The sequence below is a fragment of the Carassius gibelio genome, chromosome A5 (assembly GCF_023724105.1).
Source record: "Carassius gibelio isolate Cgi1373 ecotype wild population from Czech Republic chromosome A5, carGib1.2-hapl.c, whole genome shotgun sequence".
Classification (NCBI taxonomy): domain Eukaryota; kingdom Metazoa; phylum Chordata; class Actinopteri; order Cypriniformes; family Cyprinidae; genus Carassius; species Carassius gibelio.
This window is the reverse complement of record NC_068375.1, coordinates 24,026,242-24,041,531: the sequence shown is the minus strand read 5'-3', so window position 1 is coordinate 24,041,531 and position 15,290 is coordinate 24,026,242. Positions and strand designations below refer to the sequence as shown.

Below are 15,290 nucleotides of genomic sequence, written 5' to 3'. Positions count from 1 at the left end.
AATGCCCTTTACTCGGCCAGCTGCATGCTTGTCTACAGCAGCGTGAGCACAGACACTCAATGGGCACTCAGATGCTGTGACAGGGCTTTTCAGAGAACTCAAGTCTGAATGCATAAATAAGATGCAATTTACCCAGGCTAAATGTATTCATCAGTTTATTCATTGTAAAATAGAAACAATAGGGTACCCGTCAAAACTGCAATATCTTGCTTTTGGCTCACAATTCATTTAAAATGTAACTTTATATATAAATACATAAATATATTTTAAAATGTAATTTATTCCCTTGATTTTCTTATTATTTTCAATGTTGAAAACATTTGTGCTACTAAGATTTTTTTGCAGAAACCAAAAAAAAGAGTACCATGATACATTTTTCCAAGGATGCTTTGAAGAATAGAAAGTTCAAAAGAACAGCAATTATTTAAAGTAGAAATCTTTTGTAACAAAATAAATGTCTATACTGTCCGTTTTGAGTTTAATGGATCCTCTCTGAATAAAGGTATTCATTATAGATTACGGACCATAAAGAATGGTAGTGTCATTCAAATGTATCAAACCCGCAGTCTTTTGTTGTGTAGGGATAACGAAGCATAATCAAAAGGACTCCCTGGAACCTGTTTAGTTACTCACTGTGGTACATATCTATCTGTGGTTGAGGATCACTGATGTGGGATATAGTATTGTGTAGTATTGAAAGAGCAAACAGTGAACTTGGACTTGTGTTTTTCCCCTCTTTCAGAGCTATGCTTGAGTTGAACAAGACTGACCCGCATAAGAGATGGAAAAGTGTTTGTCTGTGTGTGTTTGCTGTCATACTTGCTGCTAAGATCAGTTCTCCGTGCAGGCTGTAGGTCATCAGCGGTTCACTCAAACTCCTGGAAAGCATATAAATGTACAGTACACTTAAAAAAAAAAAAAAAAAAAAAAAAAGAAGTAAGTTTTGAACATAATAAAACCATGTGTGCTTAGCTTACCGTAGATAGAATTTCAAAGCACTAGTGATGGTCTTAATGTCCATGTCTGGGGAATTGAAATCTACATCCGCTGGACACTGTGGGTCTACAGAGAGAGGAGGACAGATGAAGACAGAGAGAGAGGGAGAGAAATGGCCTTCCTCAGATAGTTGTTTCTGTTGTTGAATATGTGTCAGGGATTTTGTAACAGCTCAAGGACGCTCTCATGGACGTATATCTCTGCTTGGGTTTCCTCAGTGTAAAAAAACTCAGGAAGTTCACAAAGCTCACTGCAGATATTAAACACGCCGCAATAAGCTGGACTCAGAATTATGAGACGATAAATTTATCGTCCACATAAAACCTTTTAAGCTCCTTAACAAGAAATAAAGCATGTTTGTATATCTGGTTGTAAAAGTGTGTGTATAAATCTAGTTTACAAGTTTTAGAGACACAATGAGTGCATGTTTGTGTGAGAGCACGTTTGAATGTCTTCCTCTCGTACACACATTTACACACACAAAACACACTGTAAAGCAGATGTTCTTTTGGTCATTTCCTCACCAAAGAAGGCATTCAGAAGTTTCTGTACTTGAATGTTGCTGCCCACAGTCCTGTAGACTCCTTCCTGAGTGAGCCCTACCAGAAAGAAACAGAAGAAGAGAGAAACTGAAAAAAGACAGAAAGCATGATTCATAGACTGAGAAAACTGGAGAACCTGCCATGAAGGGGAAAGAAAGGGGGGAGTGTCCACAGTGGAAAAGTACAGCTCTACTGGAAATTGAGTGGTGGAACTGGCCCACTTTCGGGTTCACGCTCAACCGTTATTAGACGTGCAGCAACCCCAAACAATAGCTTGCCAGAGTTTACTGATTGTTAACATACACCATGTTGTGCCTGACAATAGGCTTGGTCTTAAAGGTCTGGGAAATCGGAGGAACGGCACACTCAGAGACTGGTGAACACTACATCATCGCTTCTAACAGAGCTGTTAGTGCTCAGTGCTCCCGCAGTCAACGCAATGGTGTAATCATGCATACCAATGGGCATAACGGCCTCTTCACGATTTTAATACCGTACTATAATAGCCATGGAAATGCTACAGCCAGGTTTCAAATGATTTGCCATGTGGAGAAAATGTGAGGGGGGGCATACACACAGTACGTATGCTATCAATTTATATCACTTGTTTTTTTGTTTTAATTTATATGATATATTATTGACAAAAATCTGTATGTTTCAGTGCGTGTGTGTGTTTCTGGTTATCTAGCCACAGTTCTGAAGTATAAACATTCTGGAAAAGAATGTTTTCTATCTACAGTTGGCTCACATCGCTGTAGCCGCAGGTGTGAACACACATGGTGTGCTGCTGCCCTCTGCTGGCTGCACCTGAGACATGAATCCGATAAACAGTGCCATCGTGTTGTCTCTTCACTGATTAAAGCATATGGTGGCCATCAACACCGCAGAGAGTGTGGTGACAATCTTGTTATATGAATATGTGTAATAATAATAATGTGTGATGGTACCTTTTGTTTCCACAAAGTTGATGCATTTTCTGACAAACTTGAAGCCGATGTCATTTAGGTCCACTGAGAAAAAAATAAAAATAAAATAAATAAATCAACACCAAATGAACACCACTTCATCATCCCTGTATGCATTTCTCAATAGGTCACTGTACACTGTTTATGGTATAATTATATATGGTATTGCACAGCCTTGCAAGTATCAGAATCTATTAAGCAGCGTTCTCTCTGTCTACTTTGGGAGTTTCCTGTGTTCTGCAGCTTTTCTCTTTATAAGTAACATACATCACTGAAAAAGGTCCCGAGATATCCCACCTATACTAGTACCATTCAAAAGTTCAGTGTCGGTGAGATTTTCTTGTTTTTAGATTAGATTGGATTCAACATTATTGTCATTGTGCAGAGTACAAGTACAGAGCCAATGAAATGCAGTAAGCATCTAACCAGAAGTACAAATAGCAATGTATATTTATATATACATACACATTATTGTACAGAGTGCAAGTAATGAGAGGAGGTAGAGAAACGGAGACCACCTAACCTGAAAATAACTGAAATTATAACAGGGTGCAAGTGAACAAGTATAACACAGAAGGTGCATTATACATAGTGATCTTTTAATAGTGTATTTTTCTGTATGGCCAGTGAAAATAGCAGTGCAAATGACATTAGGAGGTAGAAATGTGCAAGGGGAATGTGCAAAATATCAGGAGGCATAATAAGAAACACTGTAAGTGTTGCAAAAAAAAAAAAGACAGGAGCTATTTCTTTTACACATTAGGTGGTTCATCTAGGATGTAGTGTTCGGCGTCTAAATTTAGAGTTCAGTAGGCTGATAGCTGAGGGAAAGAAGGTGCGACAGTGAAGACGTCTTTCAGATGGGAGAGTAGTGAACAGAGAGGAGTCTTTGAGAATACTTCTCACTCAGCATCATTACTCCAGTTTAGAAAACATTCGAATATGCTGATTTGATGCCCAAGCAACTGAGCATTATTATCAATGCTGAAAACAATTGTTACGCTTAGTATTTTTGCAAAAACTGATACATTTTTCTCACTGACCTTTAAACCATAGAGTATCTTTTACATTCCTAGTTTCTTTAAAATGCAAAACATGCTTTTTTCCTGTGAAACATTTGACATGTAAAGGGAGGATTTCTGGAAAGTGTGTACCTGAAGGATTGGGCAGGTCTAATTATTCTTTACAATTAAGTAGGGAATAAATTTCAGTGGTTTTCTGCTACAAATAAGCACCTGTACTAATACACTATTGCCATGATGAAGTGAAGTTACACTTACTCTCTGCCTGCTTTTGAATCGGAGAATGATAAATCTGGAACAGAAACCAGGAAGGATCAGAAACATGATCACACACACACACACACACAGACTGACAGTAGTGTGGGCTCTTAATGAAGCCTGAGGAGAAATAATGCGGAACTCACCGGTTCTTTGCCATCCATGGCTTCTATCCACTGCTTCCTGTTGACTTCAGAAATAGCCTGGAGCAGGACAGGGCCGCACCTATGAAGACACAACACGAAAAACGTAAGACACACGGCAACAAAATCAATTCAGCCTCTTGTTGTTGTTGTGTGAAACATACGCAGTATCAAACAATTGCCTACACACTGGAGAGCAACTTCACAATTTGTTTTAATGGTAGAATTCTTGTAATTGATTCGATAAAAATAGGAACTTTCCAGTTTACTGGCCCTCCTCTGGTCCTGCTAAAACCTTTGTTATAGGTGCACTTGGTAGAGTGAGCAAACAGACTTGAGAACGAGTGAATATAACAGACAGGAGCCTCACCTTTCACTTGTCTCGATGTCAAAACAGAAGCGTTTATCAGTGGAGTCTGTTTTACGGCGTATGCAGGACTTCAGCGTGAGGTGAGCTGTGGTCTAAGAGAAACAAAGAGACAAATGTAAGAGAAAAGGGCTGAGACTTCACAAAGTAATGATCGCATCTGTAATAATCCTGCACCTGTTTGGTTCCTGTCTTTTGTTCCACTGGCATCATGATGAACAGCTTGTTGTCCTTAAAGTATTTACAGTAATGCTTAATCCAGGTTACACCAAGAGCCCCTGGAGACACAAAAAGATTGATTACATACATATCATTGTATTATAGATAGGGTCAGCGAGTCAGTACCGCAAAGATTAATCCTGATAGGGTGACGGACCCCAGAGGGGAAATGGAGGGGTCTCGTACAAACCTTTTCTGGGGTTTATTCTGCTAGAAAGACTATCTAACTGTAAATTATCTCACTTATTAGTTACTTGCCAAATAAATGGTCGTAAAATATTGATGTGGTTTATTTTATCATATGAAAGGATAGAGATTGTAGAGTTGGACCACAAAGACATGAATCAAGCACAGCTACCAGAAAACCAGTGACAACAATTAATTACACAGTTAAGCGTCATTTTAAATTAATATTATATAATTTGAATATTTCACAAAGAAATATTTCCCAGTGGTTGGACTTTTAAAGTAACACTCAGGGTTATTTTAAACTGAAGGTCAATGGACTTCATCTGTGTCAGGCTGTTGATTACCACAATCATTCTGAATGGTCTCATATTTCATAAAAATGGTCGACAATCATGAAAGGATACCAAGGATACCACTTACCTACTAAGCTTTTATAATACTGTGTTTGTGTTTCCTGCACACTTATGCACGCTGTCAGTTGAGATGAAATAATTGCCTGTGTTAAGGACAACAGGCTACACATGCATTTCTGCAGAAGTAAAGAGCACTCACATTTCTCCTGCACATAAAGGTATCCCTCCATAGTTGCCTGCTGGCTGTGTCTAATACAGATCTGTGCCGACCCCTTCATCCTCTTCATGAGCTCCTCCATCTCCTCTCTTGTGCTCTCAAAGTGGTTCCGGGTCTACAGCAACAACACCAGCAGCGGCACCCAATCACACATACAAACAAAAAACATCCATGCAGTTACATTTCTATGTATGATCAGGAGCCATTACAATGGATATGCTAGTGTTTTTTGCTCCTTATAAATTACTTTTTTAAATTTATTGAAATTGAAAACAATAATTATAATTGAAATAATATTTCACAATATTACTGTTTATATATATATATATATATATATATATATATATATATACACACACACACATTACACATATAATTTAAATATATATATATATATATATATTATTATTTTATTTTATTTTTTTATTATGAAAATAAATGCAACCTTGGGTAAGCATAAGAAACTCACACTTAAAAAAAATCTTACAGACCACAAATGTTTGAATGGTGGTTTATATAACTTAATTATAAATCAGTAGAATAAAAAATACTTAACTAAATTTAAAACGGATGTTTAAATATATAAAATAATAAGTTCAGAAACTTGCATTAATTAATGTATAAATCATATTAACAAATAGCGGTGGAATACTGTTTATTTGCTTCATCATTTATTAAACGTGGAATGCAGTAATCTGGAATACAGTTACTGAAAGAAGGACAAAGCAACAGAGCAGCGTATTGAATGACTTGCATTCTGCTGATAATGCATGTGACTCAATGGATGGAAGGTTAGACTTATTATCGATTGGTGAAGCTCTCACGTTCTGTAGACTGAGCTGAAGCTCCTGTTTATATGGAAGGAAGTCCTGTGTCATCTCCACGGTGAGATTATTCAGGGTTAGGACGCTGTGCAGAAATGCTAATACCTGTCAATCACAAACAAGGACACACCCCTTTAAGTATAACATGCTTTGGTCAACTCATTGTTTGTATCAGCATGAATATAATCAATGCATGTATTGTTTTTCTTTTTCTTTTTTCATGCACCTTCTTGTACACAGAGTAAACCATCTGGTACTACAAAGCATATATAAAAACAAGTGTGTGTGTGCCAAAGGAAAAAGGAAGTTCACACGCACAGGCTCCACAACATCAAACTTTTTCCTGTCCTGAACCTGCTGGATCTGGTACACATATTCAACAGACGACTCATAAAATGCCTGATGCTCCTTATCCAACAGTTCATCAGCCTAGAAACACACAAAAATAAAGATTATATTATTATTGGGTTTTCATTACTATTATTTTTCTCATTTTGATTTACCGTATTTACAAATGTACCTCTTGTAGCTGTGTTTCTTTTTTCTTTGAGGACAGGTTCATATGTTTGTCCAACTGAGAGTAATACTTCTCACTCTCCTTCTCAAACTTCTTTCTTCTGTCCTGAAACATTAGCAAACCAATGAAACTGAGAAAATAAGACTGAAAACTGGAGTGGAAGTGGTCCAGTTCGCTAAACCCATTTCTAATGAATAAATCAAATAAAAACAACATTATAAATTAAATTGCTCTTATACCATTTTTGCAGACTCATAACTGGTTCCTCACAACCAATAATTTTTAAGAAGCCACACTGAAACACTGCTGAAATGAAATGGATACTTCAACGTTAACTGAAGTGTGCTGCTGTGGAAAGAGTCTGATCCAGTAAATAGTCTCTGGAATTCTGAAACTTTCCATGTGTCGTTTTTCCTACAAATGGTCTTGCTCTCCTTCTAAAACCATGGTAGCTCTTTAATCCTTTCTCGGTCTCTCTAAAACTAAATAGTTTTTCCATAGATGCTCCAGTTACTGACACATTATTCCACTCTAGTTGTGTGTGTGTGTGTATGGTTGAAATTTAAATCGCATTCAAACGAAAGCACTTTCAATCACTCAGCCTATGTGTGTTTTGATATGTTGAATGCTTTGCTTTGAGGAAGTTAGTAGGACTTAACGTAAATGAGGACTATGCTCACAAGTACAGATGCTTTTCAATAAATTAGAATATTGAGGAAAAGTTCAGTTATTTCAGTGATTCAACTCATGTTTCAAATAAATTCAATGCACACAGACTGAAGTAGTTGAAGTCTTTGGTTCTTTTAATTGTGATGATTTTGGGCGAACATTTAATAAAAACCCACCAGTTCACTATCTCAACAAATTAGAATACTTCATAAGACCAATAAAAAACATTTAGTGCGTTGTTGGCCTTCTGGAAAGTATGTTCATTTATTGTACATGTACTCAATACTTGGTAGGGGCTTATTTTGCTTTAATTACTGCCTCAATTCGGCGTGGCGAGGAGGTGATCAGTTTGTGGCACTGCTGAGGTGGTGTGGAAGCCCAGGTTTCTTTGACAGTGGCCTTCAGCTCATCTGCATTGTTTGGTCTCTTGTTTCTCATTTTCCTCTTGACAATACCCCGTAGATACCTGGCCAGACAAGCACACCAACACCATGGTCATTTAAACAACTTTTGGTGCTTTTGGCAGTGTGGGCAGGTGCCAAATCCTGCTGGAAATGAAATCAGCATCTTCAAAAAGCTGATCAGCATGAAGTGCTCCAAAATGTCTTGATAAACGGGTGCAGTGACTTTGGTTTTCAAAGAACACAATGGACCAACACCAGCAGATGACATTGCAACCCAAATCATCACAGACTGTCGAAACTTAACAATGGACTTCAAGCAACTTGGGCTATGAGCTTCTCCACCCTTCCTCCAGACTCTAGGAACTTGGTTTCCAAATGAAATACAAAACTTGCTCTCATCTGAAAAGAGGACTTTGGACCACTGGGCAACAGTCCAGTTCTTCTTCTCCTTAGCCCAGGTAAGATGCCTCTGACGTTGTCTGTGGTTCAGCAAATCCCTTGACACATCTGTGAGTGGTGGCTCTTGATGCCTTGACCCCAGCCTCAGTCCATTCCTTGTGAAGTTCACTCAAAGTCTTGAATTGATTTTGCTTGACAATCCTCATAAGGATGCGGTTCTATCGGTTGGTTGTGCATCTTTTTCTTCCACACTTTTTTGTTCCGCTCAACTTTCTGTTAACATGCTTTGGGAAGGGTGTCAATGATTGTCTTCTGGACAACTGTCAGATCAGCAGTCTTCCCCATGATTGTGTAGCCGAGTGAACCAAACTGAGAAACCATTCTGAAGGCTCAGGAAACCTTTGCAGGTGTTTTGAGTCAGTTAGCTGATTGGCATGTCACCATATTCTAATTTGTTAAGATGAATTGGTGGGTTTTTGTTAAATGTGAGCCAAAATCATCACAATTACTGAATTGAACTTTTCCTCAACATTCTAATTTATTGATAAGCACCTGTACGTGGTAATGTGGAGTGTGTTCTTAATGTGTCTAAATGTATATAATAAACACTCACTTTTGTGACCCCAATCTGCTCTTTCCTAAACTTTTCCAACGGTTTGATAAGCAAGTCACAGGCATTCTGGACCTGCAAGAGAGAAAGACTGATGAGTACAACTCTGTTTACATCCAGAAGTCTCTTGCAGTATGTAGAACAAAGTCTTGTCCCTGCTTTTGTTTAGTATATGGAGGTCAGAGTTCAAGTGCTGTCACAATTGAGCAGATACATGTCTGAGTGACACAAATTTAAGAGCCCGGAGTAGAAAGCATATAGCAGGGTACAAAATGAACTTTGTCACACTGGCCAATGAATTAAGAAATTTAACAACCAAAAAGTTATTTTGGATTTTTCTATATTTCAATATATAAATAAATATATAATTATTTGTTTATATATTATATCATAGCTAATATAATTTCAGCTTCAGCTGTTTTTCCATATCAGCACAAACCACTGCGTCACTCATATCATCATGAGATGTGTGACACAGAGTTCATCGTAAATTTATCTAGAGGGAATAATGTAGAAAATATTGATTTCTTCATTGCCATTTAAAAGTTTGGGGTCATTATTTGTTTGTTAAGAAATTAATATTTTATTCAGCAAAGGATACATTAAATTAAAGTGACAATAAAGATATAAAGATATATATATATATATATATATATATATATATATATATATATATCCAGATTTTGGACACAAAATTATTGATTTACTTCATTCATGTCCATGGATTCATTAATCCTGATCTATATTATATAAGGAACAATTGTTTGGGAATTTCCCCTCATAGATGTGGAACTTTTGGGAATAAATCAAACTGTATGTAGCAGCAAATTTCTCTTTCAGTCCTGTCATGCACTTCACTTGATTATGAGTGGGCATTGTTCTCATAAAATGATTACTTAAGCATGTGTCCTAGACCATTAGAGGAAGGAAGAGATCATTTTTCTAATCTGCATCTGGAATTTCCTGTTGTACATGGTTAGGACAGATAAGACGCATAATCAAGCTTGGGTTCTAATGAATTTTCAGGGTTAGGACACAAACATGTTTAACTGGCACTCAGCACAAGAAGGCTAATCTTGAGGAATGTTAATGATTGATATATCTGAGAATCTCAGGTGCTGTTTTTATATGAGTTTAGGTTATGATTGACAGTGTTTTACAAGGGTACAGTAGAAGATATACTCCACCAACCAGCATCATTCGACCTTCTTCCACGTCCTGCAGCAAACCAGCAAACTCTCGAAATGACTCCGCTGTGTAGGTAAAACGTGGTTATATAAGCAACACATACAATTAAAACACATGCGCATGCTTGTACAAAAACTACTGCCAGAGATTGATACAAACATGCAGGCACAGTCCAACACACTCTTTACACATACAAACTCAGCAGTACAGAAATGAAATAATGATGGTAATAAAACAGCAAATACTTCACATAAATGAAACGGACACACTGAGCACCACTCCAAACAGGTTAAAGGGCTGCTGTTGACTCACCAATGTTCATCTCATCGTCAGTCAGAGTGTCACCGATGAAATCGAACTGGAACGACTGAAGGGTCTGAGAGAACTTCTGCACTCCTAGCGAGTACTCTGCAAATGACATCAAAATAGTTTTTGTAGGTTTTGTTATTTGGTCAGAATAAATTGCTGCACAGGAATAATATCAATAGTAAAACATTGTTTGTTTGAACATATGGGCCGCACATGCTAGCAGGTTTAAAGCCAGTCCACCCGGTCCGTCCACATACCAGGGCAACTATTGTCTATGCAACTAACTGAAATTTTGCCAATTAACGTATCTTAAATCTTGTTATTGTAGCTCAAATCATGCTCCCCAGATAATATGCATTCATGTTCCAGAGGAACCAATCAAACAACGCCTCTACTAATAAGGCAGTTGGCTTTATTAATTGAAAGCTGGGACATTTGTGTTCAAGTTGTCCTGCTCCTCAGCCTTATACTGTCTCTGGCTTCAGCCCAGCCCTAAAAAACACTCTTTATATCAACTCTCAGGTTCACTTAAAACAGAAAGACAACCATGGCCAGGAAATTCAAACTCAAACAACCTTTCACCACATTGCTTGGTTGTTGGCCACTTAACATATGAAGCCATTGATTACTGAACCTCTGAGAAACAATAAAAGCAGCTTCATTGCTAAGTGAAATCAGATGTTGTGGAGCTCAGTGAGGATGGAATTATGCCTCAAACTCTCTACACAAGTTCAGTTCCAGAACACAAACACACACACACACACACACACACAGAGACAGGAAAACAGGCCACAGATGCATTCATCCAAGAGGATCTGACAGTGTTGTAATCGCTGGGACATTCTCCCATGTCAGCCTATAAGGATTAAAAGTGTAGTTCATTGGACAAAACACCATGAAAACAAACCAGTAGTGGGATCTCAGTGGTTCCAGAGAAGAGTTAAATACTAAATAACTTTACGCTTACGCTCAACACTTCAATCATTTGATCAGAACTACAGTACAAACAGTAATATTGTGAAATATTATTACAATTTCAAATAAAAAAAGTTCTATGATATATTTTAAAATGTAATTTATGTAACTGATGGCAAAGCTGGATTTTCAGCATCATTAGTCCAGGCTTGAAATGAAAGCCCATTAGCACTGCTTGTTCACACCTCAGATTTGAGAAAGACTCTAGAAATGGGCATGTAAAGCTGTGGGAAAATGACAGCTTAGAGGTCAACTATCACAAACAAATCAAATACATTTTGATACGTTATTCTTAGAAATATAGGCCTTAACAAATCAGTCATTCATTTAACGACTGCACAGTATTTACTCAAAATTAATTCTGTAATATAATAAAATATTCCCATATCTTCCAATATTCTTCATGTACATATTCTGAAAACATCCAGAAAAGTGAAACTCTGTTTGATTTCAGCCTTATGCTACTGATCAATAGCAATGTGATCCATTCGTCCATCTTTCTCTCTCTAACTCTCGGCCTGAGCTCTGTGCTGTAGGCCTGCCCTGCACCCTCTGTGAAGTGAGCGGTGCTAAAAGAGGAGATGGCTTAAACCATTACATCCCCTCTGATGAAAAGGACACAAAGAGTGTGTTTGTCTAAAGCATGAGGAGCTGGCATGACGGACTACACTCTCTAAAACCCGCCCTGTTCAGCCCTCTGACAAGCACACACGGATCTTAAAAGAGAGCTATTATACTCTCGCAATATTAGACTACAAATGATGTAACAGGTGTTTTTGAAAAGCATGACTGCATGCATGACAAAGCATTTGAATCACTGTTTTTACTGCAAGTTATAAATTACTACACCACAGCTGAAGCCAAGAACCACATCCTGGTGAAAGATAACCAGACCTGGCTGAAGAACCGGTTAGTGTAGCTGAAACAGATTACAGAACCCCATAGTGTTTGAATGGGAGGTGCCAAAAAGTGCTGCGTGGAACTATTTGGTCATTAATATATTTGAAATGACAGCTATTATTTGGCTATTATTGGTTCACGTTCTGTATTGGCAAGCATATTTATTTATGCTTAATATGAAAGCGTCCTCCGTCCTTCTGGAGATCTGTCATTACGTTGATATTCTCTGTTTAGTCAAAACAGGAGCAACTGAACCAAAGAGGTTCCTCATCATTGGAGAAAAGAAAATGCTGAACATCTTGTGTTAAGTTTCATATTAACATAGCGATATTCCTCAAAAAGTGCAAAACTACTACATGAATGCAGGAAGTAAGCATTTCGAAACCTCTTAGTCAGGTCATATGACTTTAGAAACTGCAGAAACCCAAGAGCAAATTTATGAAGCATCGAAAATACATTTTGGTCCAAAAATATCAAAAACTACGACTTTATTCATCATTGTCTTCTCTTCCGGGTCTGTTGTGAGAGAGTTCAAAACATAGCAGTTTGTGATATCTGGTTCGCTAACGAATCATTCGATGTAACCGTATCTTTTTGAACCAGTTCACCAAATCGAACTGAATTGTTTTAAACGGTTCGCGTCTCCAAAACGCATTTATCCACAAATGACTTAAGCTGTTAACTTTTTTAATGTGGCTGACACTCCCTCAGAGTCAGAATAAACCAATATCCCGGAGTAATTCATTTACTCAAACAGTACACTGACTGAACTGCTGTGAAGAGAAAACTGAAGATGAAGATGAAGCCGAGCCAGATAACGAATAAAAGACTGAATCGTTCTCGAGTCAAGAACCGTTTCTGTCAGACGATTCGAGAACCGAGCAGCTGATGATACTGTGCATGTGTGATTCAGCGTGAAGCAGACCGACACACAGGGCGTCTAAACCGGAATGATTCTTTGGTGATTGATTCTGAACTGATTCTATGCTAGTGTTATGAGGGCGGGTAAACCGAAGGCTTGAATCAAGGGCAATCATCGCCTATGACGCCATTACGTCGAGCGCAAAAGAACCAGTGAACTGTTTTCTTCAACCGATTTATTGAATCGAACTGTCAGAAAGAACTACTGGTGATCCGAAAACCGATGCAACTGGTTCTTGACTCGTGAATGAGTCAATCTTTCGTTTGTTATCTGGCTCGGCTCATTGTTCATCTTCAGTTCTCTCTTTGCAGCAGTTCAGTCAGTGTACTGTTTGAGTAAATGAATTACTAAGGGATATTGGTTTGTTTGAACTCAGAGGAAGTGTCAGCCACTTTAAAAAAGTTAACAGCTTAAGTCATTTATGGATTAATGCGTATAGGAGACGCGAACCGTTGATTCATCAAAAAGATTTGGTTACATCGAATGATTAGTTCACGAACCGGATATGACAAACTGCTTTGTTTTGAACTCTCTCTCACACAGACACGGAGAAGACACTGCTGAATAAAGTTGTAGTTTTTGCTATTTTTGGACCAAAATGTATTTTCAATACTTCAACAAATTCTAGCTGACCCTCTGATGTCACATGGACTACTTTGATGATGTTTTTCTTACCTTTCTGGACATGGACAGTATACCGTTCACACAGCTTCAATGGAGGGACTGAGAGCTCTCAGACTAAATCTAAAATATTAAACTGTGATTAGAAGATAAACAGAGGTCTCACGGGTTTGGAACGACATGAGGGTGAGATATTAATAATCATTTTGATTTTTGGGTGAACTAACCCTTTAATGGCTCAGCATTCTGCTTTTGGAGTGCTTCGCTCTGATGTATAAAGCAAGGATTATGGTTAGTTAAATTAGTATCTTGGGTACTCCCTCAGGCAAAATAAAAAACTCTATCAGCATTTCTGTTTTTAGAAAACTTGTGCATTTATGACTTCCCTTGAAATTAGGGAAGGAAGCCTGAGAAGCTCTATATAGGAGATAAAGTAATGCTGAATCATCAAATTATCACTGACAAGACCAGCTGTCAAATCTTCTGTCCAAACTCAGGCAGTGAAATGTAGATGGAAAAACTGAACACCGATCAGCTAATACTCTCCGATAGGTCAAGAAATCACCTGGCAATGAATGACACAGCGTTCTTTATTTAATATAATAATAAAGTAATAATTAATTAATTTAATATTCTTTGTTTATTTAATACACTTTGTTTAAAAAAAATTCAGAGGGTATTTTATTTAATCTGTTACATCGCTCCATACATAACTAGACAAACTGTGTTAACTATAGAATGATGCAAAAAGGTTTTAACATACAATTTAAAAAGGCTATAATAGTTTTATGATTGTATTATTTTAATATATTCTATTAATGTCCATGAACCGGCCTGAAAATCACACTTTAAAAAAAATCCCACCTATTTCCCTGAACCCTTAAGACAATGAGGCCCAGATATGAGCGATGCACTGGGATACCTACAGCTACAGCTATAAACACTATTATATCAATATCTATAATCACTGTAATACAGGCTAGCTCTTTTGAGTTTGGCTCATCATTAAGCACAAGCTTCTGCTTAAAGTGCATTGTTTATAGTGATATTTCCTCTTTTATTAACAAGGAACAGTGGTGGTAGAGAACGGATGCGGTCCTAGAAACTTTCCATTTTGTATTATGCTGCTTCACAACACTTCAGAGATAAGCCAAACAACAGAAGAGAAAGGAGGAAGAGAGACATATCATCTATAGTGGTATGTACGGATGTGGTATGTATCTCTCTCTCTCTCCTGCAGTTCGAGGATGCAAAGTGCCTCGGTTGACTTCTATGAGATAAGCAGAATAGTGAGAAAGGATGATAGTTGATATATCGGAGTTCACATGACTACTGGCTCTCCTCCACTTCTAATAATCTTATTGACACTTTCATACCATCTCTAAACTTCCATTTACTAATTTGGAAAAAGAAAGGTGCCTGCTATAAATAAATCAACAGTGTCCTAAAAGGGCTTGCCAGCATCTCTGAGAGGGGGGTCTTCAGAGAGCTGCTCACCATCTGCCAGATCACTCCCTCTCCTTTCTCACAATCTCCTTAAAAACTAACCAGGGACCCACAAGAGAAAGCTCATGCAGAAAGCCTTACAAATGTAACTAAATATATTTCTTGCATTAAAACACAATTATGCACTTCTTTATTACACGTCTTAATTCGTCTTCTCTCCATCCACCTCCCAAAG

The 15,290-nt window shown here is 37.7% G+C and overlaps 1 protein-coding gene across 2 annotated transcripts in view; it reads right to left on the bottom strand.

Annotated features, from left to right (window-relative positions):
- The window catches only part of ophn1 (oligophrenin 1), a 37,277-nt gene that overhangs the window by 21,445 nt on the left and 542 nt on the right, over window positions 1-15,290 (bottom strand). For both annotated transcript variants that reach the window (XR_008178080.1, XM_052592675.1), the window contains exons 2-16: window positions 10,195-10,290; window positions 9,886-9,947; window positions 8,698-8,769; window positions 6,616-6,717; window positions 6,414-6,524; window positions 6,096-6,200; window positions 5,254-5,386; window positions 4,471-4,571; window positions 4,297-4,388; window positions 3,930-4,008; window positions 3,784-3,817; window positions 2,486-2,548; window positions 1,521-1,595; window positions 978-1,062; window positions 820-878 (exon numbers count right to left, since the gene is read on the bottom strand). Coding sequence is in view for 1 of the 2 variants with exons in the window: in XM_052592675.1 (XP_052448635.1) it covers window positions 820-878; window positions 978-1,062; window positions 1,521-1,595; window positions 2,486-2,548; window positions 3,784-3,817; window positions 3,930-4,008; window positions 4,297-4,388; window positions 4,471-4,571; window positions 5,254-5,386; window positions 6,096-6,200; window positions 6,414-6,524; window positions 6,616-6,717; window positions 8,698-8,769; window positions 9,886-9,947; window positions 10,195-10,290 (1,269 nt within the window). In the remaining variant the exon portion in view is untranslated. The remainder of the gene's footprint in view (window positions 1-819; window positions 879-977; window positions 1,063-1,520; window positions 1,596-2,485; window positions 2,549-3,783; window positions 3,818-3,929; window positions 4,009-4,296; window positions 4,389-4,470; window positions 4,572-5,253; window positions 5,387-6,095; window positions 6,201-6,413; window positions 6,525-6,615; window positions 6,718-8,697; window positions 8,770-9,885; window positions 9,948-10,194; window positions 10,291-15,290) is intronic.